This window comes from Exophiala bonariae, assembly GCF_035927105.1.
Source record: "Exophiala bonariae strain CCFEE 5792 chromosome Unknown scaffold_5, whole genome shotgun sequence".
Taxonomy (NCBI): Eukaryota; Fungi; Ascomycota; class Eurotiomycetes; order Chaetothyriales; family Herpotrichiellaceae; genus Exophiala; species Exophiala bonariae.
In genome coordinates this window covers 501,868-528,346 of record NW_027042480.1, presented here as the reverse complement: position 1 = coordinate 528,346, position 26,479 = coordinate 501,868, and the positions used below count along the sequence as shown (strand labels likewise).

General features: G+C 49.4%; 10 protein-coding genes across 10 annotated transcripts; 7 read left to right on the top strand and 3 right to left on the bottom strand.

The window, feature by feature from the left end:
- Nucleotides 1-209: 209 nt before the first annotated feature.
- LTR84_010963 (uncharacterized protein) lies at nt 210-3,594 on the top strand (the record flags this gene model as incomplete). The annotated part of the gene is made up of 2 exons (XM_064854496.1): nt 210-431; nt 481-3,594. The coding sequence occupies 2 exons, from the start codon at nt 210-212 to the stop codon at nt 3,592-3,594; spliced, it is 3,336 nt and encodes a 1,111-aa protein (XP_064709222.1).
- A 3,119-nt stretch (nt 3,595-6,713) lies between these two features.
- On the top strand, nt 6,714-8,491 carry LTR84_010962 (uncharacterized protein; the record flags this gene model as incomplete). The annotated part of the gene is made up of 3 exons (XM_064854495.1): nt 6,714-6,852; nt 6,905-8,103; nt 8,177-8,491. 3 exons carry the CDS (start codon nt 6,714-6,716, stop codon nt 8,489-8,491), a joined length of 1,653 nt encoding a protein of 550 aa, XP_064709221.1.
- Nucleotides 8,492-9,308: 817 nt separating this feature from the next.
- On the top strand, nt 9,309-9,995 carry LTR84_010961 (uncharacterized protein; the record flags this gene model as incomplete). The annotated part of the gene is made up of 1 exon (XM_064854494.1): nt 9,309-9,995. The coding sequence occupies one exon, from the start codon at nt 9,309-9,311 to the stop codon at nt 9,993-9,995; it is 687 nt and encodes a 228-aa protein (XP_064709220.1).
- Nucleotides 9,996-10,757: 762 nt separating this feature from the next.
- On the bottom strand, nt 10,758-12,695 carry LTR84_010960 (uncharacterized protein; the record flags this gene model as incomplete). Its single annotated transcript, XM_064854493.1, has 3 exons — nt 10,758-11,388; nt 11,457-11,722; nt 11,775-12,695. The coding sequence occupies 3 exons, from the start codon at nt 12,693-12,695 to the stop codon at nt 10,758-10,760; spliced, it is 1,818 nt and encodes a 605-aa protein (XP_064709219.1).
- Nucleotides 12,696-13,909: 1,214 nt separating this feature from the next.
- LTR84_010959 (uncharacterized protein) lies at nt 13,910-16,323 on the top strand (the record flags this gene model as incomplete). Its single annotated transcript, XM_064854492.1, has 3 exons — nt 13,910-13,950; nt 14,054-15,103; nt 15,150-16,323. The coding sequence occupies 3 exons, from the start codon at nt 13,910-13,912 to the stop codon at nt 16,321-16,323; spliced, it is 2,265 nt and encodes a 754-aa protein (XP_064709218.1).
- An 84-nt stretch (nt 16,324-16,407) lies between these two features.
- LTR84_010958 (uncharacterized protein) lies at nt 16,408-17,446 on the bottom strand (the record flags this gene model as incomplete). The annotated part of the gene is made up of 3 exons (XM_064854491.1): nt 16,408-16,524; nt 16,573-17,316; nt 17,363-17,446. The coding sequence occupies 3 exons, from the start codon at nt 17,444-17,446 to the stop codon at nt 16,408-16,410; spliced, it is 945 nt and encodes a 314-aa protein (XP_064709217.1).
- A 505-nt stretch (nt 17,447-17,951) lies between these two features.
- LTR84_010957 (uncharacterized protein) lies at nt 17,952-18,929 on the top strand (the record flags this gene model as incomplete). The annotated part of the gene is made up of 2 exons (XM_064854490.1): nt 17,952-18,015; nt 18,067-18,929. 2 exons carry the CDS (start codon nt 17,952-17,954, stop codon nt 18,927-18,929), a joined length of 927 nt encoding a protein of 308 aa, XP_064709216.1.
- Nucleotides 18,930-19,306: 377 nt separating this feature from the next.
- On the bottom strand, nt 19,307-21,720 carry LTR84_010956 (uncharacterized protein; the record flags this gene model as incomplete). The annotated part of the gene is made up of 4 exons (XM_064854489.1): nt 19,307-20,220; nt 20,268-21,178; nt 21,224-21,657; nt 21,703-21,720. The coding sequence occupies 4 exons, from the start codon at nt 21,718-21,720 to the stop codon at nt 19,307-19,309; spliced, it is 2,277 nt and encodes a 758-aa protein (XP_064709215.1).
- A 584-nt stretch (nt 21,721-22,304) lies between these two features.
- On the top strand, nt 22,305-23,054 carry LTR84_010955 (uncharacterized protein; the record flags this gene model as incomplete). The annotated part of the gene is made up of 2 exons (XM_064854488.1): nt 22,305-22,358; nt 22,422-23,054. The coding sequence occupies 2 exons, from the start codon at nt 22,305-22,307 to the stop codon at nt 23,052-23,054; spliced, it is 687 nt and encodes a 228-aa protein (XP_064709214.1).
- Nucleotides 23,055-23,994: 940 nt separating this feature from the next.
- LTR84_010954 (uncharacterized protein) lies at nt 23,995-25,584 on the top strand (the record flags this gene model as incomplete). The annotated part of the gene is made up of 4 exons (XM_064854487.1): nt 23,995-24,191; nt 24,243-24,326; nt 24,376-24,952; nt 25,003-25,584. 4 exons carry the CDS (start codon nt 23,995-23,997, stop codon nt 25,582-25,584), a joined length of 1,440 nt encoding a protein of 479 aa, XP_064709213.1.
- Between the last annotated feature and the right edge of the window lie 895 nt (nt 25,585-26,479).

Here is a 26,479-nt window from a genome sequence, read left to right as displayed (position 1 = left end):
TATATAATGAATACCATCGACCCATGATAGATCCACCTGGATCTTTTAATCATACCAAGAACAACTTGCTACTTTGGTCATTACCTCTTTCGTAGATTTCCATCAAGTAAATCTACAACCTCATACGATTTACTCTTGACAGTCTCACTTGTCTTTCACCAACCAACGCATACACATAGGTTGAGTCACATCAGATACCCCTACCCAAAATGGGCAAGGAAACAAGAGCCGATCAAAACTACACCAAACAGCCCTTTCTACTCTCAGTTGACGAGACAGTAAATGAGGCTCAAACGAACCTTGACTCGGGCTTGAAAAGTGCCCAAGTACAGGAGAAACAGCAGAAATATGGTCCCAACAGTCTTCAGGGAGATGGAGGAGTCTCGTGGTACTCAATTCTCGGCAAGCAAATATCAAATGCCATGATACTGGTGAGTGATTCCCTCTCTGCTGGATGTCGTTCTGCTAACAGGGTTAAAGGTATTGGTTTTGGCAATGGCCTTGGCTTACGGTGTCGAAGATTTCATTGAGGGCGCCGTCATTACTGGCGTCATCGTCCTCAATGTCTCCATTGGTTTCTATCAGGAGTTCCAAGCCGAGAAGAAAATGGATGCCCTCCGGTCACTCTCATCACCATCCGCCAATGTTGTGCGCGATGGCAACGAAATGACGATTGCCTCTGGTGAAGTTGTCCCTGGCGACATTGTTTCCATCAAAATGGGTGACACTGTACCAGCCGATATTCGTCTCTTTGAGGTAATGAATTTGGAATGTGATGAGGCCATCCTCACCGGTGAGGCCCTACCTGTCGCCAAAGAAATTGACTTCGAGACGAAACACGGAGCCAAAGAAGACGCAGGCCTCGGCGATCGTCTAAATATCTGCTATTCATCTTCAACCGTTACCAAAGGCCGTGGTCGAGGCATTGTCGTCTACACCGGAATGTCTACAGCCATTGGTGGAATCGCTGCGTCGATGCAAAAGAAACGCCGCAAGCCCAATCGATCAATGTCAAGGAAGAAACATGGTCCTATGCAACCCGTCAAAGGAGGTGCGCTACGCACCTACGATGGCATTCTGAAATTCCTCGGTCTGACGGGCGGCACCCCGCTGCAAATCAAGCTTAGCAAACTCGCATATGCCTTGTTTGGTTGTGCGTTACTCCTTGCCATCATTGTGTTCGGCGTCAACCGTTTCAATGTCACCAACGAAGTCGCCATTTACGCAATCTCTACCGGCATCGCCATCATCCCCGAATCTTTGATCGCCGTTCTTACCATCACCATGGTCGTCGGCATGACTCAAATGCGGAAGCGCAAGGTCGTCGTTCGACAGCTCAGTGCGCTCGAAGCTCTAGGAGGTGTGACAAATATCTGTTCTGACAAGACAGGTACATTGACACAAGGCAAAATGGTCACTCGCAAGGCGTGGATCCCGGGAGTTGGTATCTACAGCGTAGAGAACTCAAACAACGCTTCTGATCCCACCGAAGGTACAATCACATTTGGCAAAGCACCCATGTCGCGCAAGGAAGCCGAAGCTGCAAGACTCGCTCGAGAAGAGGCCCTTGATCAAAAGCGAAGTGTGGCCAATGTTGCATTCGACGTTCCCAACGGCAAATTTCAAAAGGACAACGAAAAATCTGCTCCTGTGGAAACCGATGTCAAGGAGAACCCAACGGTCACCCCAGAGCTACAGGCCTTCCTCGAATCAGCTGCTCTCTGTAACCTTGCTACGGTTCGCAAAGTCACCGAGGAGGGACAAGAAAAGTGGAAGACTTCTGGAGATCCTACAGAGATTGCCCTCCAAGTCTTCTCTCATCGGTTCGATTATGGAAAGAAAGCCCTTGAGGAAAAGGGCTGGTCCCAGAAGATGGAATTCCCATTCGACAGTTCCATCAAACGTATGTCAGTTGTCTACAAGAGCCCAGAGGAGGAACGTTCCATAGTATTCACCAAAGGAGCTGTTGAGCGCATTATCGACCTTTGCACTACGGCAGGTACCGGAGACAACGAGAAGGAGATCACACCAGAGTACAAGGAAAGTATTCTCGAGCAGATGAACTTTCTCGCTGAGCAAGGTCTTCGTGTCCTTGCCATTGCACGAAAATTCACCTCTATGGATATTGCAGAGCACTCAGAAATAGATCGAGGAGAAGTTGAAAAGGATCTTTGTCTGCTTGGTCTTGCCGGGCTCTACGACCCACCTCGCTTGGAGACCAAGGGAGCCGTACAAGCTTGTACCAATGCAGGAATTACCGTCTCTATGTTGACAGGTGATCATCCATCAACAGCTGCCGCAATTGCCAAAGAGGTCGGAATCATTCCCAAGAATATGGGTACCCTGGCTCCTGATGTGGCAGCAGCCATTGTTAAGACGGCCACTGAATTCGACAAGATGACAGATGCTGAGATCGATGCTCTGCCAACTCTCCCGCTGGTTGTTGCACGTTGCGCTCCGGAAACCAAGGTCCGTATGATTGAAGCTTTACATCGTCGCAATAAGTATGCTGCGATGACAGGCGACGGTGTTAACGATTCTCCATCCCTCAAGCTCGCTGATGTCGGTATCGCCATGGGTCTCAATGGTTCTGACGTCGCCAAATCCGCTTCTGACATCGTTTTGACTGACGACAACTTCGCCAGCATTGTCAATGCAGTTGAAGAAGGTCGACGTATGTTTGACAATATTCAACGCTTCGTCCTCCACCTTCTCACGTCCAATGTCGGCGAAGTCATCCTCCTGATCTGCGGTCTAGGCTTCCAAGATGCCTCTGGATTTTCTGTCTTCCCCCTATCGCCTCTTCAAATCCTGTGGATCAATATGCTTACATCCTCCTTCCCAGCATTTGGTCTTGGTCGCGAGAAGGCCGCACCAGATGTTATGGAGCGTCCGCCTCACGACAACAAAAAGGGTGTCTTCACATGGGAGTTGATCACCGACATGCTGGTTTACGGCACTATCCAAGGAACCTGCTGCCTGATGACCTTCATTTTCATCGTCTACGGCCCTGGCCAAGACGGTCTTGGCGTCGACTGCAACCACCACTACAGTGAAAGCTGCGATGTGGTGTTCCGTGCACGAGCCGCTGTCTTTGCCGAATTGACCTGGTTGATCCTCATTTCCGCCTGGGAATTCAAAGCTATGCGCCGCAGCATGTTCAAGATTAATCCACACGATACGCGTGCCTTCCCCTTCTTCGCTGATATCTGGGAGAACCAATTCCTCTTCTGGTCCGTCGTTATTGGTGCACTCAGCGTCTTCCCCGCCGTCTATATCCCGGGTTTAAACACCTCGGTCTTCAAACACAAAGGGATCTCTTGGGAATGGGCCCCCGCCATCATCTGCGTTTTCGTCTTCGTGTCTGGTATGGAGCTCTGGAAGCTCGTCAAGCGCTCCATGGGCTGGTTCCAGGCGGAGGAAACCGAGGGTATGAAGGCTCGCAGACATGCACGCTCCGCACTCGGCTTACGCCAGGGTTTCTTCACCATGGCAAGGAGTTTCACAAAGTCCAAGTCTGAGGAGAAACGTCCTGTTAGTGAGTCTGCGAGCCCAGAGAGGGCAGTTATCGTGCCGGGACGACAGGACGTATAATGGCTTTAGTGAAATTTTTCTTTTTGTTCTTTTATACTACCTCTGATGAGAAGGTGTCGGGTGGTCACCGTTACGACTGGGCTGGCTGTATGAATTTTTCTTTCTTTCTTCTGACTTGATGTGAATGCCAAGTGGAGAAACAGATGACGGCAGATGGATGATGCTTATCTGCATCTATGTTCATGAGTCCGAGACTGATTGGTGATGAAATGGGAAAAGTACTGGTTTACTTAACGTTCTCACTTCCCCCGGAAATCCAAGCGTTGCGATGATGACCATCCCCTTGAATAGCTAGATCAGCCTCATAATGTCATGCAAATGACTAGTTACACCTATTTTACACAATTTCCTGTACCAAGAACTAGTAGCACTCAAACACTAGCGGTGATAGGCGCTTGAGCTCGGGTGATATCCTTCATTTCAAGCATCGCATTTAATACAATGTTAAAGTGCTTGATCAATCAACTCTCACGGGACCAAACCTGAATACCTCACCCTCCAGCTTTCTCACTCGCAGAGCACAATTGAATTGTACTTGACACAAGCCGCTACCTTCTACCCCTCCAACCACGTTAGCTTTCAATGTCAGGATCGACGAAATTCTCCCGAACGAGATCGCCCCGAGCACGCCCCTCGAGTCTTCGTCACTCCGAGCCAGTCGGAAGAACTCCAGATGGCGGGACTGCATCCCTTTTGATGTCCGCTGCATGCTCGGCCGGCTGGCATGCCGATCACGGAGACGCAGGTGCTTTGGGGTAGCGGAGTCCGCAAGACTTGATTTGTTCATCTGTCCGTCATTGGCCGGAGGAGTTGGTCAAGGAGGCAAACATTGATCTTGTTATCATCTCAGAATTTGTAGCCGTGCAATTAGTGGGGTGAACGCCCAGCCAGCGGAGGGCACAACTGCTGGTGTAGTTCTTTATGATGTAGAGTCAAGGGGATTAGACCAATTGTACCCATAATGACAACTCCCTGCCTACCTTGACGACCGCGCTGGTAGATGCATCACGTGAGTCCATATACTCGCTAAGATGTTTTATAATGTTTTACGGCAGTGGATTTCGAAAACCATCTCCGAGGTACAACATTAAGCCTCGATGATATGTAAGGATGTAATCGAAGTTCAATGAAAAGGGGGTGGCCTAGATCATAGTAGCGGCAGCATCGTTAGACGACCTACCTAGGTAGACATCCATTCAGATGCAATTAGACCACGATTAATGTAACGTTCTGTTTAGGTAAAGAGGCCGCATTACTGACACGCGTTCTGAACCATTCACGACCATTCAGTCTTCGTGCATCATGCTCGACTAACGCTGCATTCATATCGATGTGTGATAGGGTTAACCCCAGCAGGTCGCATCTGCAGTTGTCAATGTAGGCAAGTTCGCTTGATCTCTCACGAGATGGCATGGTATTTCACCCAGCGCAAATGGACTTATCACCCCGGCTAGTTGGTGGTATCCTTGGGGTTGCGTATCCAGCACGACATGATATAAACAGGTGGTGTGCACAATCCAGATACGTCTGTTATTTTGGCCGAATCGAAGGACGTCTTATGTGATAGTAATCTTGGTTCCTCCAGCGCGAAACCGAGTCAAGCACAATTTGGGGTATTATTCATGCTGCAACAAATTGGGAAGGTTCTCGCCTTGGCAGGCGGGCCCTCATCCAAGTCGGCCATGTATCCCTCATTCTCTCCGTGAGCAAATCAATCCACATGCGACATACATTGTAGCTTCCGGAGACCTTACGCATGTTTCCCTAGGCAGCTTTGTGGAGACTAGTTTATCTGGATAGAAACAGCCTCCGGAAGTAGGGAGCCATCCATCTGCCGTGTGAAGGAGGTGCGCCACAGAACAGTGGGAAGAACTCTGTGTCGAATATGCCTTCTCTGTCCTCCGCAGCTTGTTAGCATACCGATTAGGTAGCCTTCGAGAGCTTGATGGCTTGGTTACGACATTTACTCAGTCCGATTTATGAGTACGGGGACTAAGCTCGCGGATGCTTAGCACTTATTCCGAGCGTACTTTTGATGATGATTATCCCTAACCGCGAGGCTTGACCTCCCCAGAATCTAGATGTTAGGATATCATGTATACGTGACTGAAGATCTGACCGTTCCTCGCAAGATAACGTCTATGGGGCATTGCTCAATGTGGATGCCGTTTTGGTTCCCTGATTGCACGTGCAGAAAGAAAGACAGGGACCGATACATATTAAAGTAGATTCTCGTCAAATGGGAAAGGACTGAGTATATTCGGTTAGGTGCTCGATTGCGATCTAAGTAGACATCTCCTCGAAGAGAACTCAAGCGTGTCAGGGAGTCAGTCAATGACGGCGCAATTACTTCTTTTTGTTGCTTGATCATGCCCAGACTTCAGAGGATAATATATTCTGTGCTCACCAGAGTCATGACTCTCTTAGCTAGCAGTGGCGTGCATAACGCGAATCAGTAAACAACGCGGACGACCAGGGTGCTGGCTTGTTGAAGAGTGCCTTCTGCAAATTGGAAATCTCAAAGTCTCAGGGGTCCAGGAAGCACAGGGTTGCGTCCGATGAGCCTAGGCGAGACTTCAACACACCACCTTGCAAGGTCGACTCGCAGCCTGGCGAAAATCAATCTGAGAAGGGTGTATCGTGCAATGGAAGAAGACAATGCCAGCCGTTGCTCTTAGACCTATACCTCGTATCTCTTTGCTTAGCGATGGCCCTGTGAAGAGATGTCCATCGACCAAGCTTGCCAATAATTGGAAATCATTCCTGTTGCCGAGACTTGGGGGTGGATTCATAAGCGGTAAATTCCTTTTGGGGAACCGGAAGGACAGCGATCCCAGCCTAACGAGCACCTAACGAGCCCTGCATTATTGGGCCTTTCTTGCCTGGCCAGCAATCCACTCACCCCCATGTCTGCAGGCTAACTGACACACGCCTAGGTGCATGTTGTTGGCTGGCCACTACTGTTACCACTTGCGAATCACTATACGCAGACTCCAGACCGAGTGGGAACGGGAAGTTCTTATCTCTGATGGTTCCTCATCGAATTCATCGAGGAATCTTTCCATCTTTCTTCATCCATGCCCTGAAGAACGGCTCGCATTCATCAAGCAGTGATCAAGATGTCGCTGAGAGCTTTGATCAAAAAACTTGAAGTCCCTCATGAGGGCGGTATTGTTCCTGATCGATGGATCAACAACGACATTAAACCCATCGAGAAAGAACGTAGGACATGGAACTTTTGGACCTTCCACAATCTTTGTAAGCAATCCATTCCTTCTGCTTTCCGCTTTACGCCACTAACAAAACCGAGGGGTTCTAACCAACACCAACATCTCGACATATATGGTTGGGAGTTCCATGATTGCATTGGGTCTGACATGGTGGCAAGCCATTATTTCCATCATCGTGGGAGCGATCATCTCTACAACTTTTGTCGTCTTCAACTCGTTACCTGGCGCATACTATCACATCGGATTTCCTGTGCTCAACCGATATGTCTGGGGTCTCTACGGGAGCTCTTTTGTCATCTATAACAGAATCCTTCTATCCTTGGTGTGGTATGCCGTTCAGTCCTGGATTGGCGGTCGATGCGTCTATGTTTGCCTCGAAGCGATATGGCCTAATCTTGAGGAACGCATCCCCAACCACATTCACGCCTCGGGCTTGACCACGGCCACTTTTATGACGTATATCATATTTTGCGTCCTGTCTCTTCCACTGATCTGGATTCGTCCTCATAAGCTGAAACCACTCCTGGTCTTTGGCGTCGCCAGTATTTTCGTCTACTTCTTTGTGGTGCTCGTTTGGGCACTCGCAACGATGGAAGGATTTGGGGAGATCATATCAAGTAAACCAGCCCTACAGGATTTCTCAAAAGGCTGGACAATCTGTTATGCAATCATCAGCGCAATCGGTGGCATTGCAGCGGGTATCTTGAATCAAGCCGATTATGCTCGATTCGCAGAACGCCCACGATATGCATGGTACGGTCAAATTGCTGCTGCGGCTCCGTACTCTATCATCAGTTCGGTGATCGGAATTCTGGTTACTGCAGCTACTCAGCGACGATATGGTGCACCCATCTGGAGCTTGCCGGATCTCATGATTGCTATGATGCATGCGGGCGGTTCTCGGTCCCGAGCTGCTGGGTTTTTTGCAGGTGTTGCCATGATCATTTCCCAATGGGGTATCAATGTCCCTGGAAATGCCCTGTCTGGTGGTTTCGACCTTGCCGCAACTTTTCCGACTTTTATCAACATTCGAAGAGGCGCCTATATCACAGCAGCTTTATCCGTGGTTGTTAATCCTTGGCAGTTGTTGGCCACGGCCTCGACTTTCCTCAATGTACTGTCGAGCTACTCGGTATTTTTGGGCCCGATGATCGGATTGATGATTTCTTCGTACTATGTCGTTAACAAACAGAAGATAAAGGTGGATGATCTGTTCTACGGAGACAAGAATAGCATTTATTGGTACACTTGGGGTATCAACTGGCGTGCACCACTGGCGGTAAGTTTTACACCTCAAGATCAATTCCACAAATCTCTGCAGCTGATCAGTAACTAACATGATTCTTGCACAGTGGGTATTGGGTGTTTGGCCATCAATGCCAGGATTTGTCGCAGCCGTGAGCCCCGGTATCAAGGCACCCATCGGGTGGACTCACCTGTACTATATCAGCTTCTTGGTGGGAACAGCCATTTCAGCCTTGGCCTTTGTTGCTCTTCACCGTTTCTTCCCTGTAAGGGGCATCCAAGACTATGTCAACTCGGCACCTTCGCGCCGAATAGTCCAGTCCGAGTATCGAGCGAAATGGGACGGCGAAGAGATTGCCAATATCTATCACCGTCCCAAGGAGGATGAGATGGTGGTTGAACAGTTCCCCCACAATATCTAATGATTTGTTTGTCGATACACGCTCTACCTGTGTTAATATTTATTGTGGTGCATCGAGGAGACTTGACACCGCCAAGTTGAGGAGGAGATATATGGTCTTTCGTGGTCGTTGATGGCTAGAATTCAGTTCTAGTCTAATGAAATAACTTGGAAGCCCAATATCTGATCTTAGTAATGTGATTCAAATCCCCATATAAGACAATTTCCAACGGCAACATTCAGAAGGGGCACCAACGACATCAACAACATTGGCAGTACTTCGACCGTCCGGAACCGGAAGAAGCCCTATTGACAGGGGTAGACTGGTCATCCTTGGCACCTGCCAATGACCTGCTTAGCACACTGGCCTCTGGATCCTCCCGGCTACCAAAGTTACCGAAAGGCGGCCAAGCAGAGATTCCCACCTCTAGGTCTTGTTACATAACTCTCGGACGGCCTGAAAACAATTGATTGTGCTGCACACCACGTGACTAGATGAGCCGGTGCCGACTTCTGGAGCGGACGAAGCCAATGGTGGCGGGAATAGTTTCATCCGAAGATTTTAGCTAGCTCACAATCATTGGATGGTTCGCTCTTCTTCCTCAGGCGGCCAATCAATTACTTTGTGTGAGTGGACGGGGAAGAATATAAGCATCGGAAGAGGCTGCCTGAGAAGCCCAGGACGATTGGTATATAAACATGAGGGATTGCAACACGCATATGGTCGCAGAGTTGAGCTGAGGATCAAGATTGGATTAAGCTTCCGTTGTAGGAAGTCAAAAAGTCAATCTTCAGCTTCATCGACGCTGTCCTCATACCCGCTGTCGCCAGACTTCAAGATGAAAGTCGTTGTCTCCGGCGGCACAGGATACATCGGTGGTGAAGTTCTCTCACAGTGCCTCAACCACCGCTCCATCACATCCGTCATCATCCTTGCCCGGCGAGACCCCGGAACGTGGGCCACCAACTCGAAAGCGAAGGTTCTGATCCTCAAGGACTTCACCTCCTACGATGAATCCACCATAAATGAGGTCAAGACGGCGGACGCCGCCATCTGGTGTCTCGGAACCTACAACGGCGACAAGACAATCGATGTCGAATTCCCATTAGCATTCATCAACATCATCAAGAATCAAAGACCGCCCAGCTCAACCCCATTTCGCTTTGTACAGCTTAGCGGCGCATTCACCGAACCGCCTCCGAAAGAAGGCGAGCAAGAACGCTCACTGTGGTACTTTGCCAATGGCCGACGCATCAGAGGCTTAGCAGAGGCCACAGTCCTGGCGACTGCCGATGGAGCCTCTCCAGACGAGTATGCGGTTTACCTGGTCAAGCCGGCGGGTGTGGCGCCGAAGACTGTAAGCGGGAGTCTCTTCCGCTGTGTCACTGGTGATTCTCTGTCTGTTGGTATCAGCGACCTCGGAGCTACAATTGTAGATTTGGCGATTACGGGGAACGAGCAGAAAGTGTTCAGCAATCGAGAGATAATCAAGTATGCAAAGGAGTTGCGCGAGAGGTCGACATGATTGGAACACACGCAGATTGTGGATTTTGCACGGTTATCGAGTAATGATAGGGTTCAATACCGAGAATGATGAAACTTGGAGCTATGTTCGGTGCGTATACTGGTAGCATTGGTGTATCTCATGACTTATCTCATGGCAGTGCCAGGGTGTCACTACAGGTCATCATCTCACGGGTGGATGGCCCGCAGATACAATCGTTAGGAGTAATCTTTAGTGTTTTGGCGTTCAGAAAACATGTAAGAGTAACCCGAGTTCACGTGTGACTCACCTCCGCCTTTACTGCAGCTTGTGGAAACTATGGCAAAGGTTTGGCCCTTAATTGGGGTGATCACAGAGGAGCAATCACGTCAAGCATCAAGCCATCCCAAGTGGCCAAAATATCGATGTGTTTTAGCGCACGCGAGAAGTAAAGGACAGCAACAATCCCCAAATGAGAATTTGTCGCCGAAGGCGACACTGAGGCTTGTTGGACGACGTCTTTCCGTCTCTATAGCCTTGCGGAGCCTCGTAAAATTGCAGAATAACCCTGCTAGCAAACAGTCTTCACTTCTCCACCATGGATAAAGTGGAAATGTGGATTTCCGGACTGACGTACCATCCGACCGGATAATTCTCTTTTGGGGGAGGTTTCACGTAGAGAAAAGAACAGGCAACGTCATGTAGGGAAATCCGAGACCTTGAACCATCCAATTGAAGCTCACTTGCGGCCAACAAGGCTGTAGTAATCAGAACATTCGGTGTCGGAGAGCGGTTGTTTCCGGGTCAGCTACTAATCGTCACCTGGACTTGCTGCACATGTTTCTCAATCTTTCCTTCTTCAGCCACCTGAAGTACTTCCGCATCATCAATACACGTGTGTGGCACCCTCTCAGCTTTCCACTCCTCTGTATATATCCGTGCGGTCTCGAAACCATGATCGCCGTCATTTCCGGGCACAGGGAATATGAAGCATTCGATCCAGTACACCATACCGGCAATGAAAAAGCTCAATAGCCAACCTAACGTAACCAGCTTTGACGCGACGTCCAATTTATTATCATGGGTGGGGTTGAAACTCTGTATGAAACCTGGTAGTGGAATGAGAAAGCCGGCAATGAATGCTAGAAATGCTCGAATGTTGAATCCAAAAAGGTAGAAGTATCGACCATGTGCGGAGGCAGTGTAAAGGCCGTCTTCCTCTCTGCTAGCCAAGCTGTCACCTAGGCTATCGGGAGAAGCAGCAATGTGATGGTCGCCGTGTGTGGCACTGCTGGCAGATCCGGGATTGACGAGGAGGTTGCCTCGGCGGATGAGGAAGTAGTCTACCAGCATTATGGAGACTATGGGACCCTGGAAGATGCAGTACCCATCGAGAAAGTTCAGAAAACCACTGGCTGACGAGCCGATTATGCGCCTGTTTCAAATATTTCAATTGTGTTAGGGCCGTTTCTTCGGAGATAGTGCTCGACAGAGGATACTTACCAAGGGACAATTGAGAATGCAACGATTAAGCATAAGAGCTGGGCTCGGATTATGTTGATGTATTTCGGCAACAATGCTGTCACATCAGCCGCGAGAGGAATGAAATTGCAAGCGATTGAAGTCCCTAGAGTAGCGAAAGCGAAGGAAAAAGATGCGAAGAAAATCCCTGCTCGAGCACCAGAGGAGTATGATGTGTAATCGAGAATGCCGTGAAGTAAATCATAGGGATTCCAGAAGGATTTTCCAGTCAGGTTGAAAACAGCAGACTTGGATATCCAAGTTAGTGTGAACAGCAATTGTTGATCGACAAGAACTCACCGTCGAGAGGATTCCAAAAGCTGCACAGAGTGTCTGCCCAAGCGGAAGGCTGAGTATCTGGCCCCATACCTGAGCATTTTGGGTCTTAGAGTACCTTGCCAGGTCGGGAACAGTTACGAGTAAAGCAGAATTGATGCCCAGCACGGAGTTTACCTGCGCTATCATTCCCCAAGCATAGACTGCGCTTGAGACCGGCGGGGCTGTTTGCTCAAGCTTTTGACTTCCCACTCCACCATTGGTAGTAATGGCCCATATGACAATCCCTAGTCCAGCTGCCGGCATTACGACAGATTTGACGTGGAATAGTTTCTGAATCTTCGAGGTGTGGATGAAGACAAATGGCAATGTCGTGAAAAAGGCCAGGATATATCCGATTAGAGTCTGAATCGTGATCTCCTGGCTCTTAGGAATCGGATTCTTCATCGTGTTCCAACCAGGAAAGATACACCGTAGGCAGATCGAGATAAATTGGCCTTGGAAATATAGATTCACTCCGCCCCATATGATGCTGACCATGCATCTTAGACATACAGCAAAATAGTGACCGTAGATACCAAAGGAGGCACGGGCGACTACCGGAAACCCGATATGATAGCGAGCTGCAGCACGTCCATTCAACACGATAACGAGAGCGGAGAATAAGTTGGCAAAGAAGACAACGATGAGGGAATCGCGGATCGAAGCGCCGAGGGTGATCATGGACGAACCGACCGCCCATGTCGACACACACCATGACTCGCTCCACCAGTACGCAAAGAATGACCAGACTGTCCACGTCTGTTTGCTGGGCGGGGAGGGGGCCAAATCTTCATTGATTAAAAAGGATGTCGAGCTCGAAAGGACGAGGGCTTGACGAAATGCTGATGGCGACGAAAATGCATGTTTGAATGCCTGCAGCCGAGTTCTCTTTGGGGAAGTCATTGATAGATGAATATGGAGGTTCAAAAGCCAGAGGAGGCACCTGGGAGTCTTAACAATGGAAGCAGCATGATACCTTTTAGCGTTTTTGCCGCCTCACCCTTCTAGGTTGAATTCGACTCGCATGGAAAGACAAGACTTGACCAGATCTCGAAGGGCCTATCGAAACCTAACTCATACGGCTATCCTCAAAGCTGACGCATCAACCAACCATAGCAGAATCCGAGAGTAGGGAAGTTCGATAGTAACGAGCTCGGGCAGCACCTTGTGCACGGACGCCAAAGTGCGCCAACAGTTAGGGTGATGTGGGCAGTCTCGCCGAGCTGGCCAGAGCTTTTTCTAGAAGCTTGCGTAAATATCCCTCGCAAGGCCATAGTTCCTAGCCTCGCATGGAGAAATCTTGCGCGTAATCAAGTGAATGATCGCAAAAATCATGCACTGTTTTTAGCGAGGACAACCCAAAGATCATCTAGCCACAATCCTAGATTGGCCGAGGCCATGAGCAAATGGCGGCATGAGATCTGCCCCAAATAACAGTTGCAACGATCTATTCATGATAGATTCTGGTTTGCGCGGAGGGCGACATAGGAGTATGCCTTAACATAGTTGTGGTGAAGGTAATTTTCGATTTGGCCATCAGTGATCATGTCCCGCTTTGCATGATGAGGACTCAAGACTAAGTAACTAGTTAGTGCACTTCTCACGTCCACAGCCGACTTGATATGCCTCACACAATGGTGAGTTCCCAGAAATGTATAAACTGTACTTGTAACTCAAGCTTACCTGGATATTTAAAAGGGTATTTAAGTGGGTGCCCGCTGAGTGCCCACCTACCTAGGTACTTAGTGAATAGGTGGTTTCAGTCCTCCGAATAGGGCTCTCGGGCTATTTCTGGGCGGGTATCTAGGTACTTAGTTACTGCCCAGAGATGTAGGTAACTGGCGCCAAGACAAATATCTTACTAGTGCTAATCAGCTTCGTCACGTCGCTAGCAGACGCGCCCTGGATTCCATTTTAGGTCCTTCCAGCATCAGTGAAGAATAGTCCCAGGAGAGCTGCGCCTCCCTTGTGAGTTAATTTTATACAAATGGAAGAGAGAGGTGTGGTGCAAGGTTCGCAGCGAAAGGTAAGAGTGGCGTGTCAGCGATGTAGAGCACGGCGCATCAAGGTACGTTTTAATGGCGAGAACAAATCAGTAACTCACCAAACACAGTGCGATGGTCAAGTACCATCCTGTGCCAATTGTGCTAAAGCTAAGGTGAGTTGTATTGATGTGGATGCACGGAATACTGAGCACCTTGTTCCGCGAAAGTGAGTTCAAAGTCCATGCTTCCGCCGTGGGTGATTACTGATGAGCGCAGCTCCGCTGGACAATCCAGAGCACGCATCGAGTGGTTGGAAAATATAATTTCAACCCAACTGCCGCATGTGGACCTGACAAAAGGACCTCAGGTTGACAATGAAGGTCCTGGTTCAGAGGGTCCCAAGGCCTTGTCCACTGCCGATACTCAAAGGGCAGCTCTTGACGCTACCATGTCTTCTGGCATTGCAGGACAGAAGCGGGCTCGAGAAATTGGGTCAAATGATGTCCCTACTGAATCTTTAAACGCTGAAGCACAGACAGTGGCTATGGATCTGGGAATGTTGACATTGGGCTCCGATTCACGAGAAAAACACTACATGGGCTCGTCATCAGGGCTTTATTTCACCCACTTGCTTCAATCTCAGAGTCCTCCAGGAGAGTCGTCATCCCCGCGAATAGCACAAACTCCACGTTCAGGCAAGCGATCAACGATCAAAGACTATTCCTTCGTTTATCAGAAATTGAGCTCTACTCTTCCTACGAGAGATGATGCAATCTACCTATTCGATATTTATCTGCGGAATTTACACGCCGATCATCCCATAGTCCACCCAGGCTCAATTTTCAATGCTCTCGAAGGGCTATATCTCAGTCACGAGATTGGATCTGGGGCAATGACCGGTCCCAGCGGATGGCCTCTTGACACACCTGCTTTTGCTTACAATGGCGAGCTCAATGGGACCAACGAAAGCCCACTAATTCCCATTAGTATTGATATGGCTATCTTCCACGTCTTCATGATCTTCGCACTGGCTTCGTCCTCCAGATTAGGTGCAGGTCAGACAGATTTTGCGCCTACACAATTTCATCGTGTCGCTATGTCTGTGTCGGATGAAGTACTTGGGGAAAGCTCCATTGCTGGTCTACAAGCCACCTATTTGCTGGCAATGAGTTCCCTGATGGCCCCAGCGAGATTGAATCTCTGGATACTTACACATGTCTGCATGGCCCAGTCTATCGACCTCGGCATCCATAGACAATCGAAAGACTCCAGCACCGCAAGTACAATAAGATCTCTATTGTTCCACAGCATCTACTCCTTAGATCGGTAAGTTCTCCATTACCCGGACTCAACTTCTGTTGATCCTTCCTAGTTCTGTTGCTACAATCCAAGGTCGTCCATTGGGTATCCGAGACGAGACATTTGACGTACAGCTACCCACTATGGAGGAGCTACAGACCGTGCAAACTTCAGCCAACCTTCCAACAGAGTTACAGCTTGTGGCCAGTGACCTTTTGACCTACAGTTTCCATCGCTTCCGACTCGACCCAATAATTTCCGAGATTAAACTGCTATTTTATCATCTTCCTCTGCAGAGCAATGCCATCATCTGGTCTACGGACTACGATCAGCAGCAGCAACGTATTTACACGTCATTGACCGAGTGGGCTGCCTGTATTGGAGGAGTCTGCAATCAACTTCCTGTTGCAGATACTGAGAAACGGCGATGGCAGCTACACCTCGAAGCAAACTATCATGCTGCAGTCGTCCTGTTGTTTCAACCATCTCAAACTTTTCGACAGCCTACAGGAGTACAGATGGAACTGTGCTTCAATGCTGCGGCTGATCAACTTGCTTGCTATGATTCCCTCTATGAACTAGAGATGTTACAGCTGGATTGGAGGACAGTGAGGAGTATATTTGCCTGTGGCGCAACACTGATCTACGCCTTTTGGACCTCCAATTCTATTCAAGCACCAAGGATTTCATCTCGTCTACCGAAGTCATTGAAGACATGTACAACGCTTCTCACTGTTGGCGGCGTCTTCTGGCCATCTGTTCGCCGGGGTAAGACTAGCTTCGAGAGACTGGTGGACTTAACCTTGCAGAAATCACGTCAGACCAATGTGCAGATTGGTAGAAGCAGCAAACGCAGGCTTCTTGAGAGTTATAATCTTTCGCAGAACAAAATCTTCGAAGCAGATTTCCAACCCGATTTAGGAGGTTCTTCCTTACAGACAGATAATCGAAGTGAAATGCCTGCAAACTTAAATTTTGCACGACTCGATCAGAGCAATGCCTTTGAGATACATGAAGACGAGAGCTTGAACTTTAATATCCTACCCGACGACCCTTTCAGCGATGGACCCATAGCGCAAGGCACTCATAACCTCCAGATGTACGACACGTTGAACATGGATGGCACGCCTGAGAATACGCTGGACCCGGAGATCGAAGCGTTTCTCTCCGACTACTTCGTCGATGACGACGGATGGAATTCAGCAAATACTGGACTGCCATTAGAATTCCGCTTTGGCAACTTATGATTTTTACTGCGACACTGATATTTTGGGCAACTGAGCAATCTGACGAATTGCCCAACCCTGATCAATTGATAGCCTTGAGTGCTTCTATGAGGACAGAATCTTTCCGCCTTGCATTCCGAGCATTTCATCCTTGTCAGCCTTCGATCGGCTCGTCAATGCTATGACTTGCTCATATATACTGAAGGAAAGCACACCAGAAATCTAAATCAAATTTAGCATCCCTCACGCCGCATTCACAGGTTCACTTACGCTCAAACGCACCAGTCTCGGCGTCGTTCCTTTCCACAAAATCCCAATTCCATGTGCAGCAACGATTTTTTGCAAGCAGTCAAACGAGCCTCGATAGCTGCTCTTACCTCGAATTGCTTGCATCTTGGTCTTGACAACATCGAATGGCATCGTACAGTACACTGTTATGATTCCTGCAAATCCTCCGGCGATCGCAGGTGCCAGTAACGGCAATGTGGTCTTTTGTCTTTCGGAATAGTCCATGATATGTTCGAGAAGGAACTGGTAAGTCGTGAATCGAACAACGGCATTTGCAGATTGCTTTAGACTGACTGGCACGACACCACGGTACAGCGCAAAGACCCCTTCTGTGTCCACGATTCTTCTAAACGTCTTCCAACTAGAGTTATAGGATGAGGCAGCGCCAGCAGCTTGATTGTCAATCATCTTTGTCTTCAGATTCTCACCCGGTGTTAGAACGGTAACACTCTCCGCAATCCCGGCGCACAAGCCTGCGAACATATTGCCCAAAGCCGAAATCTTGCCAGTGGAAAAGTCTTTTGGTAGATGTTTTCTGACGAAATTAAAACTTGCGAATCGCACTGCTGACTTGGAGGTGTTGGACAAACAGAAAGCACCTGCTCCTGTATACAATGGTCGGAATCCCTCACGTCTCACAACATCAATAAGCAATCGCGATGGCGAAATGTGTGCCCCTTGTTTGGCAGCTAACTGCTGCTTCGTCTTCACAAACTCTGTCGGGTACTTCGTCATCAGTTACAGCAAGCAGAGAGTAGGATGAATTTCTTACTGTTATCAGAGATTCTGCGCCTCCTGCTACACCGCCAGCAAGCACCGACTGGAACGCACTTGGCTCTGCCCACCTCGTTGTCATGATGGCCGCTTGGAGTGCACGAAAATCCTCCCTTTCATTGGGGAGCAGACACGGTTGGACCTACACACGCGCATATATGGCGTGGATGATGATTCTCCATCTCCAGACGCAATTTGTAGTTGTTGAGGTGCACGGGGTGGGTGGTGGCGGAGCATCGCGTGTTCAATTGTTGCTCTCCACAGGCTATTGCGGAGCATGTTGAGCATTTCGAACAAGTGCAGGAAACCATCTCTCTGTCTTTCGCCTAGAGCAATCATTCATGGCCATCAGGAACACACTGTCTCCACGGAGCGCTCCGAGAAGAGGCCAGGGCTTTTGAAACAAGGTTTGCTCCATCCTTGAGCTTCCCCACGGGCTGCTCCGCATACACCAAAACATCGGCCTTGCATCGGAGTTATAACACTGTTTCATGCTAGAAAAGGAGCAATGACCTAGACAAATATAGGCTGTCCTACGAAATTCTAGGCGTCATACTTTCTGATACTCTACACGACTTGTCTTTACCATGTCGACGGTTAATCCCATCTTTCCGCATGGCGGATGGGATGTCCACCACCACATTTTCGATCGTGAGTGTCATCTACCATGCAGATAATAGTGAAACATCCTCACGCTACCAGCATCCCAATTCTCCTACGCTGCTGATCGCCATCTCACCCCTCCCGCTGCCACTGTTGCACAGTTTCTCGCCTTCAAAGCCAGCATCGGAGCTACTCACTCAGTGCTCACGCACGGTTTAAGCTATGGAAGTGATTGCGAACCGCTACTCACTTTTCTGAGACAACTTGGCAGCACCAGCACCAAGGGCATCGGGGTGATTGATCCCGAAACCACCTCGGATTCTGCCATCCAAGAGATGCACGCCGCTGGAGTTAGGGGCATCCGAATCAACTTATACAAAGACCATGCCATGCATGACCTCGAGCTCCAAAAGCGGTCACTCCAGCGGCACGCGGAGAGGATCAAAGTATTTCCCGGCTGGACCATGGCCTTCACGCATACGCATCCGGAGTTCTGGCAGCATCTACGACCAGTCATTGAGACACATGTAGCTGGGAACAGTATCAGACTGGTGACGGATCACTTCGCTCTGCTTACCGGACGGTCCATGCTACCCCCGTCCTGTGATGGGGACGTCACTCGACAACCAGGCTTCGCGGCCATTATCTCGCTAGTTCGTGATGGGCTACTGTGGGTGAAACTGAGCGCTCCTTACCGTGTTAGCGAGATGAAGCCTGACTACCAAGATCTCGAACCTGTGGTGCGCGCCCTGGTCGACGCGAATCCAGAGCGCGTGCTTTGGGGCAGTGACTGGCCACATACGCCGCGTATGATTGTAAGGACGCCTGAAGAGGCGGCGGTCGAGACGCCATACCTCAATGTCGATGATATGGCGTGGCTGAGGAGGTTACGGGGGTGGTTGAGTGATGATGAGTGGGATTTGATGGTGCGGGTTAACCCGTCAAGGCTATATGACTGGTAACGAATGACCGAAAATCCCTCGTCGTGTAGCACCACCGAGTGGTCTTGTAAAACAAGTCTTAGATAGCTGCAGTAGATTTTTTGATCGATCCGGCAATGCATGTAGGCTATATGATTAGCAGATGAAATTTTCACGTACCCACGATCCGTCAACTTTTCACACATTTGGCTTGCTTGGTAGGCCTCCATCCTGCTTTCGCATTTCCTCACCATCTATGTTATGCTATAGATGTAAGCAAAGCTTGAGCTTTATCTATATATAGCCGCGAGATCATCATGTCGGATCACCACGCTGAATGTGAGGAAAGCGATCAAGTTCAATAGCCCGAGGATCTCTACCTAACTCCATGCTAAATCAGATTCCGACAAAACCAGCACTTACGCCACTCGCTGCGCGACATTCCTGATGTGATTCAGGGCACTTCCAGCCCGTAACCATTGCAGCTGATTTTCGTGATACGTGTGACTCAAGCTGGCTTCCCAGGCGGTCCCGTCTTTCCTTGTCACACGCATTATCACTTGCTTCCTGGGCGCCATTTGGCCATCCTGCACGCCCTCAAGAGATATACAGTCACCTTCCTGAATCCGATCATAGTCTGCTGGGTCACTGAAGGTTAACGGTAGCATACCCTGCTTCTTGAGATTTGTTTCATGGATCCGCGCAAAGCTCTTTGCAATGACCGCGATGCCGCCCAAGTATCGAGGCTCCAAGGCAGCGTGCTCTCGGGACGATCCCTCACCATAATTGGTATCAGCGATTATGCACCACTTTATCCTTCTATTTTTGAGCGCCTGAGCAACCCGAGGAACTAGGCCTATGTCTCCTGTGAGAGGATTCCGGGCATGTCCTGTCTCGGAGACGAATTCGTTGGTCGCGGCAATGAGCATGTTATTGCTGATGTTCTCGAGGTGGCCTCGATACTTGTACCACGGACCGGCAGGCGATATGTGGTCCGTCGTGCATTTCCCTTTCACTTTGATGAGGATATGCATGTTTGTTGCATTTTCATCGGCCCAAGGTGGAAATTGGGCGATCAATTGAAGGCGGTCGGATCTTGGATCAACTTTTACCGTTGCAGAAGCGTAGTCCTCAGTGGGCGGTTGGTAGCGGTCTTCTCCAGGCAAAAATTCTTGTGGGAGCTCGTTTGCTTGTGGAGGATTGAAGCGGAATTCTAATTCTCGGCCAGGAAGTTGTAATGCTTGAGTGATGGGATTGAATGCCAGATTGCCTGCGAAGGCAAAAGCAGTGGCCATCTCGGGAGAAGTGACGAATGAGTGCGTTTGCGGATTTCCTATGGAGCATTAGTCGAATCTTTGAGAGCATGAAGAATATACCCACCATCATGTCGGCCAGCGAAGTTCCTGTTGTAACTTGAGATGACTGAATTCTTCTCGCCTTTGGGCACATCTGTTCTATCCCATTGCCCCACGCATGGACCACAGGAGCTGCTCAGAATAGTTGCCCCAGCATCCTCTAATTCAGTAAAGACTCCATCAGCCTGTGCCGTTGCTCTGATCTGCTCACTACCAGGGGAGACAAGGAAGGGTACTTTGACTCTCGATAAACCGGCAGCTTTCGCCTGTCGAACCAGGTGCTGGACTTTCTTCAGGTCCTCATACGAGCTATTCGTGCAACTACCCACCATGCTCGAGCTAAGCTCCAAAGGCCAACCGCTCTTGGCTGCAGCAGCCCCGAATGACGACAGAGGATGTGATAGATCAGGTGTAAATGGTCCATTGATGTGTGGCTCTAGAGTGTCCAAGTCAATGTGGATCACTTCGTCGTAGTACTTTTCACTGCCAACATCGGCGGTCAGAAGTACATCGCTGTAAGTGCGGGCGGCTTTGGCGATATCCATTCGCTTGGTGGCACTCAGATATCGCCCCATGGCTTCTGTATATGGGAATAAACAAGAAGTTGAACCAATCTCTGCTGACATGTTGCACACAGTTGCCATCGATGTGGTACTTAGTGAATGGACTCCGGGTCCGAAGAATTCAATGATCTTGCCTTTCCCACCAGCCACGCCGAGGATGCCTGCCAGTTTGCAAATAATGTCTTTAGAAGATGTCCAGCCCGAACCAAGGCGACCAGAAAGGTAAACGCCGGTTATCTTAGGACACATAACTTCCCATTGCATGCCAGCCATTGCGTCCACTGCGTCTGATCCACCAACACCGATTCCGATCATGCCTAGGCCACCAGCATTTGGGGTATGTGAATCGGTACCGATCATTAATCCTCCCGGGCTGTTCCTCGTTAGTTTGATCCAAATTGCATATGGAGGTGCTCACAAAGCATAGTTCTCAAGCAAAATGACATGCAGGATCCCGGAACCTGCTTTCCAGTAGCCTATCCCATACTTGTTGGACGCGCTGCTAAGGAAATCGTAGACTTCTTGGTGTTCTGTGAGTGCCCTTGCTATGTCGCTCTCTGCACCTGTTTTGGCCACGATCAAATGGTCGCTGTGAATCGTTGTTGGAATCGCAACTCTTTCGAGGCCAGCGGCGATGAATTGAAGCAGTGCCATCGTCGCCGTGGCATCATGACAGGCAACTCTATCAGGACGTAGCTGGAGCATCGTTTGACCTCTTTCGATAGCGCAGGGGTCTACAGAATCGTCAAGACGGCTGAACAGAATATTTTCCGAGAGCGTCAAGGGTTTGTTCAGAGACCTGGTGATGTGTTGGAGTTTCTGAAGGCGACTTGCATAGTCTAGAATCGTATGCTATGCTGTCAGGGATGATTGTGTCAGAGTAGAAGATGCACTTACAGGTTCGAGCTGACTCATTGCAATTCGAGGTAATTCTGTCGCAAACCCCCTGACCCCCGACAAGCCCCTGATTTGTTTCCGGGCCAGACATCTTCCTAATTTCTGCCAGATCATCATTGTAGTGCAAAGAAGCTAATGTGAATATTGAAGGAGAGTTCAAGATGCTAAGAGGTGACAGTGAACCACAAAGATCTGGAGTGCTAAGATTCATTGCAAGATATCCAAACATCCAGAGCTTTATTCCAAGACCTGCACCAAATACTCATTTCGAGAAAGGCAAAATCACATATAACAACAGATTGAGGCAAATCCTGTCAGAACCTGAGTGGAAGCAGAATTCAAGATGCAGGATATCTCCGGTCTTCGAAAAGAACCTAGCAAGAAAAGGAACGGAGCGCTCCGCTACCCCGGAATTCTGGGTTCCCTAAGCAGGAGAGTCTAAAGTAAAGAGCCTCGTCCAACGGATCAGACCGCAATCAACTCATCCATCTCGCGGGTGCAGCCCGTGTCTCTGTTTTTCTGAAAACAACATGAGAGCTTCTGCTCTACCTGAAGCTGGAGTCTCTATGTCAATTTCGGACAAAACGTAGACATTCGTTTCGATGTCGGCAAGTACAGGTACACTAAAGGCGCTGAGGCAATTTAGCAGTTGCGATGTAAGTCAGAAATCGGTTTTACAGATGCTGATGTTGATGATGATGATGATGCTGACGTTCTAGATCGGCGATGCACTGGTCAAATTGAAGGTGCCAAATGGAGGCTTCCTGACCGGCCTGAGGATGTTTTCACCAGAATATCGAGCCGGCCAATCTAAAATCTTCGGTCCAGCGCACACGGTCCGAATGGTAGATGCAGCTGACAAGTCCGCGCCGAAGCCCAAGCAACACTTTGCGGACAGCATCGCGCATGGTAGTGTGGTCTTTGTGTCGCAACCCAAGGGATATACAAGTGCTTGTTGGGGAGGATTGATGAGTACGAGAGCCCAAAAACTTGGTGCAGCCGGTGTTGTCATCGACGGCCGATTCCGAGACGTCAACGAACATAGGGACTTAGAAATAGGGCTCTTCGCACGAGATTGCAGTATTTTGGGCTCCAATACCTTCACGAGATCTTCTGAGATCAACGTGCCGGTGGCTTATGAGATTGACGAGCTCTCAGAGGGCAGCACGATTGTGATACAGCCAGGTGATATCATCCTAGGAGATGCCGATGGTGTTGTCGCTACCCCAGTCAGTCTCATAGATGAGTGTCTCAGGCTTTGCCAGGAAAGGGCTGAGATTGACAGGAAGACATTAGAGTGCTTGGAGGCTGGTGATCCCATGGGCCCTACGATTGAAAGATTACGCAAGTAGCTAGTGAGGCGTTGGAATCAAGTGCTAGTGCTAGTAGGATAGCACGGAGGAAAGCTATGATCAATTAACTAGTAAGGTACGATCTTCAAGGGTCCGTCGTCCCTGAATTAGGTACCTAACTACGAAGTAAGTACATAGAGAGGTGGCTATGATTATTTAGCCCCAACATCTCTTGGCGGCCTCCGGAGGTCGTCGAGAAGCATTTGTGAAAGTGGACATACCACGTGGTATTCGGTATCTTGTACAGGGTTTGTGCAGCCGCGAGGAGACGAACTCTCATTCCCTAACCGCCCGCCGGCGATTGATCATGTAACAGAGCTGACATGTCTCCCGTATCAAACAGCACTTGGATATTTGCTCCTCGGCAATCTCAAGCCTCCCAAGAAGACTTTGTCGACGAATAGCGACTCCACGTCTGGAGTGTGTTCTACAAGAATTGCTGACCTCGACTGAAATGACCCTCACCAAAACTGATTGCCGTCCTGCTTACAGATCTCCCGCTCAAGTGGATGGTTCCTACGAAGTAGTAATGCCAAAGGAGTGCTCCAGGTCCACGAGCAATACCTGGGGAACCCTTGAGTGGAGCTCCCACCCCAAGTTTTCGTCTTAAGCCTTGGCCTAACGGGGCCCAGAAAGCCGGAGCACTCCTTTAACCATATTATTCAATAGGGTGGAGGACCTGTGACCTCAGCTGATTCGATAAGCATGATATATCCCAACGGAGCAACCCGCTCCTGGGGAACCTGGGGTTACTGTCTACTATGTATCACGGACACATATCGATTTCACCTCGTGTCGAACTGACTATTTGTAGAAGCGCTGTACGCTGTTCCAAAGCCAGAAATTCAAAGAACGGGCTCGGGCCAGAGACCAGTAAAACATTACACACAATCTGCTATTAGACAACAACCCTTCAAATTTGGAGAATTACCAGTCCAATATGGATTTCAAAACAGAGTCCAAAGCCGCCTCTGACCACATCGATGTTCTCAAGGAGGTACCGGTGGAAGCGATGGAAGAAATTAGCGAGGAATACCGAGCCATCGAGAAGCGACTGGTCCGGAAGCTCGACTACACCCTCGTTCCCATGCTCTGGGTTCTATATTTATTCAACTACTTGGACCGGAACAATATCGCGTGAGTGACCGCAATCCACGCCACGAATATTTACATGCTGATATTCTTCAGCCAAGCTCGACTCAACTCGTTTGAAGATGACCTTAATCTAAAGGGCAACCAGTTCAACATCGCAGTTTCCGTTCTGAATGTTGGGTAAGCCGTCACCATCCTGTCCCCAAAATCCAATCGCTGAGTTCACTAGTTACATGTTGATGCAACTCCCGTCCAACATGCTCCTTACCCGCACCCGGCCCTCGCTGTATATACCTGTATGGGCTGCTCTCTGGTCCATCATATCCGCCTCCACTGCCGCAACACACAGTTTTCGTCAGTTGATCGCCGTTCGCTTCCTTCTTGGGGTAGCGGAGGCGCCATTCTTTCCTGGGGCGATGTATCTCCTTTCTTGCTACTACACTCGGAAGGAATTGGCCGTCCGCACTGCATTGCTCTATTCAGGCGTGATTCTGGCGACAGCGTTCTCAGGGCTTTTGGCGGCTGGCATATTCTCTGGCCTCGACGGCGTTCACAGTATGGCCGGGTGGCAGTGGCTCTTCATTCTCGAAGGCTCTGGCAGCTTCTTGGTATCTCTGGTCGCCATGTTCATTTTGCCCGATTTTCCAGGCGCCAACACTGGCTCGGCGAAGTGGCTATTGACGGAGGAGGAACGACGAATCTCTGTCAACCGTATCAGCCGCGATCGTGTCTCAGAGAAGACGATTGACGGGTCAGTTTGGAGCGGTCTTGCCGCTGCCGTCAAGGACATCAAAACCTGGATTTTCGTAAGTTGTGCGCGTACCCCTACTCCATCGAGACCGCTGACGCATGATAGGTGATTATGCTTACCGGAAACCACAGCGCCTATGGCTTCAACAACTTCTTTCCCACGATCGTCAAAGGATTTGACCTAGGCAATAATACCATCACCCTAATCTTGACCGCGCCACCATACCTTCTAGCCTCAGTGGTCGCCTTCGCCGTCGCGCTGAGCAGCGACCGCCGCAAAGAGCGTGGGTGGCATATGTCAGCTCCAATGGTCTTCTCGTGTATCGGGTTCATCATCTCTGTCGCCACCCTGAACAAGGCGGCGCGATACACAGCCGCTTTCCTGTACATCTGCGGCTGTTTTTCGTCCAACGCTCTAGTCTTCAGCTGGGCGGCAAACACGCTATCACAGTCGCCCGAGAAGCGCGCATGTGCCACTGCCATTATAAATCTCCTCAGCCAGCTCGGCAACATCTGGTCACCGTACTTCTTTCCTAAGTCTGACGGGCCACGGTACGTCATGGCTATGCTGCTGATGATGGCGTCGACGGTCATCAGTATGCTTTCGGCCATGTTGATGAAGTTCTTGCTCGTGCGCGCCAATAGGAAGCTGAAGGCCGATGGTGCCGAGCAACTATTTACTCTATGAAGCATGTTAGCTGGTGTCAGTGTCGAGTTTAAAGTAGTGTACCTTGAGGTGGCTTGATAAGTTTTGTCGCTCGCCAGTGGCATCGCATGCACATGTTGTCCAAAGCGTCGCTAGGGAGGAGGTTGTAGTTGTCATTCTACCATTCTAGTTACGAAGATCAGCACAGGGCAGACAAGCTATAGTGTACCAGATTCCGAGCCGAAATCTAGAGTATAATTTTACACCGTGGAGGTACTTGCAGTTCCAATGCCCTGCAACTCATAAGTACATTCCTCGTTGAGATTCTAACTAGCCCCTTAACTTCCTTTTTGGTTAGGGGGCCGAGCCTCGCCGCCCCTCATCAGTCTGCCTCCACGATAAAATCTACAGACTGGGTGGGTCACGATTAGCGCCAAAAGTTGGCAGTACGTACATACAGACATACATACTGCTCACATACAACAAGACTCAAATTATTTGTCGACAGAAGGATTTCGAGATTGCGAGCGCTCGCGGGCTCATGCCCTGTACATATGTAGATCCGACTATCTAATCTAAGCTAGCTTGATATGTTCGGTCGCGGAATGTTGCTGCTCGATAGCCAGACAACTTCATTCGAAGGTAGAGAGTGAGATGAGGCATGAAAGTTGAGGGCCCTGCATGATTCCAAAGAGATAGATACTACTGTTCCACACAGCTTCGTCTGTTATCGTGTCTAGTTACTTGATAGGCTGTGTTAGAATTCGTCACTTCGCCGAGTGCTGTATCAAGACGATTCAGCAGTACCCTCGAATAAACCTAGAAGTTGTCAAGAAATAAATATGAACTTCGCATTCAATTCTCCTTCATAAATGGCAACATGCTAGACAGCGTACTTTTAGGAGTTTCCTACTATCCCAACGCTGTACACTCCCAT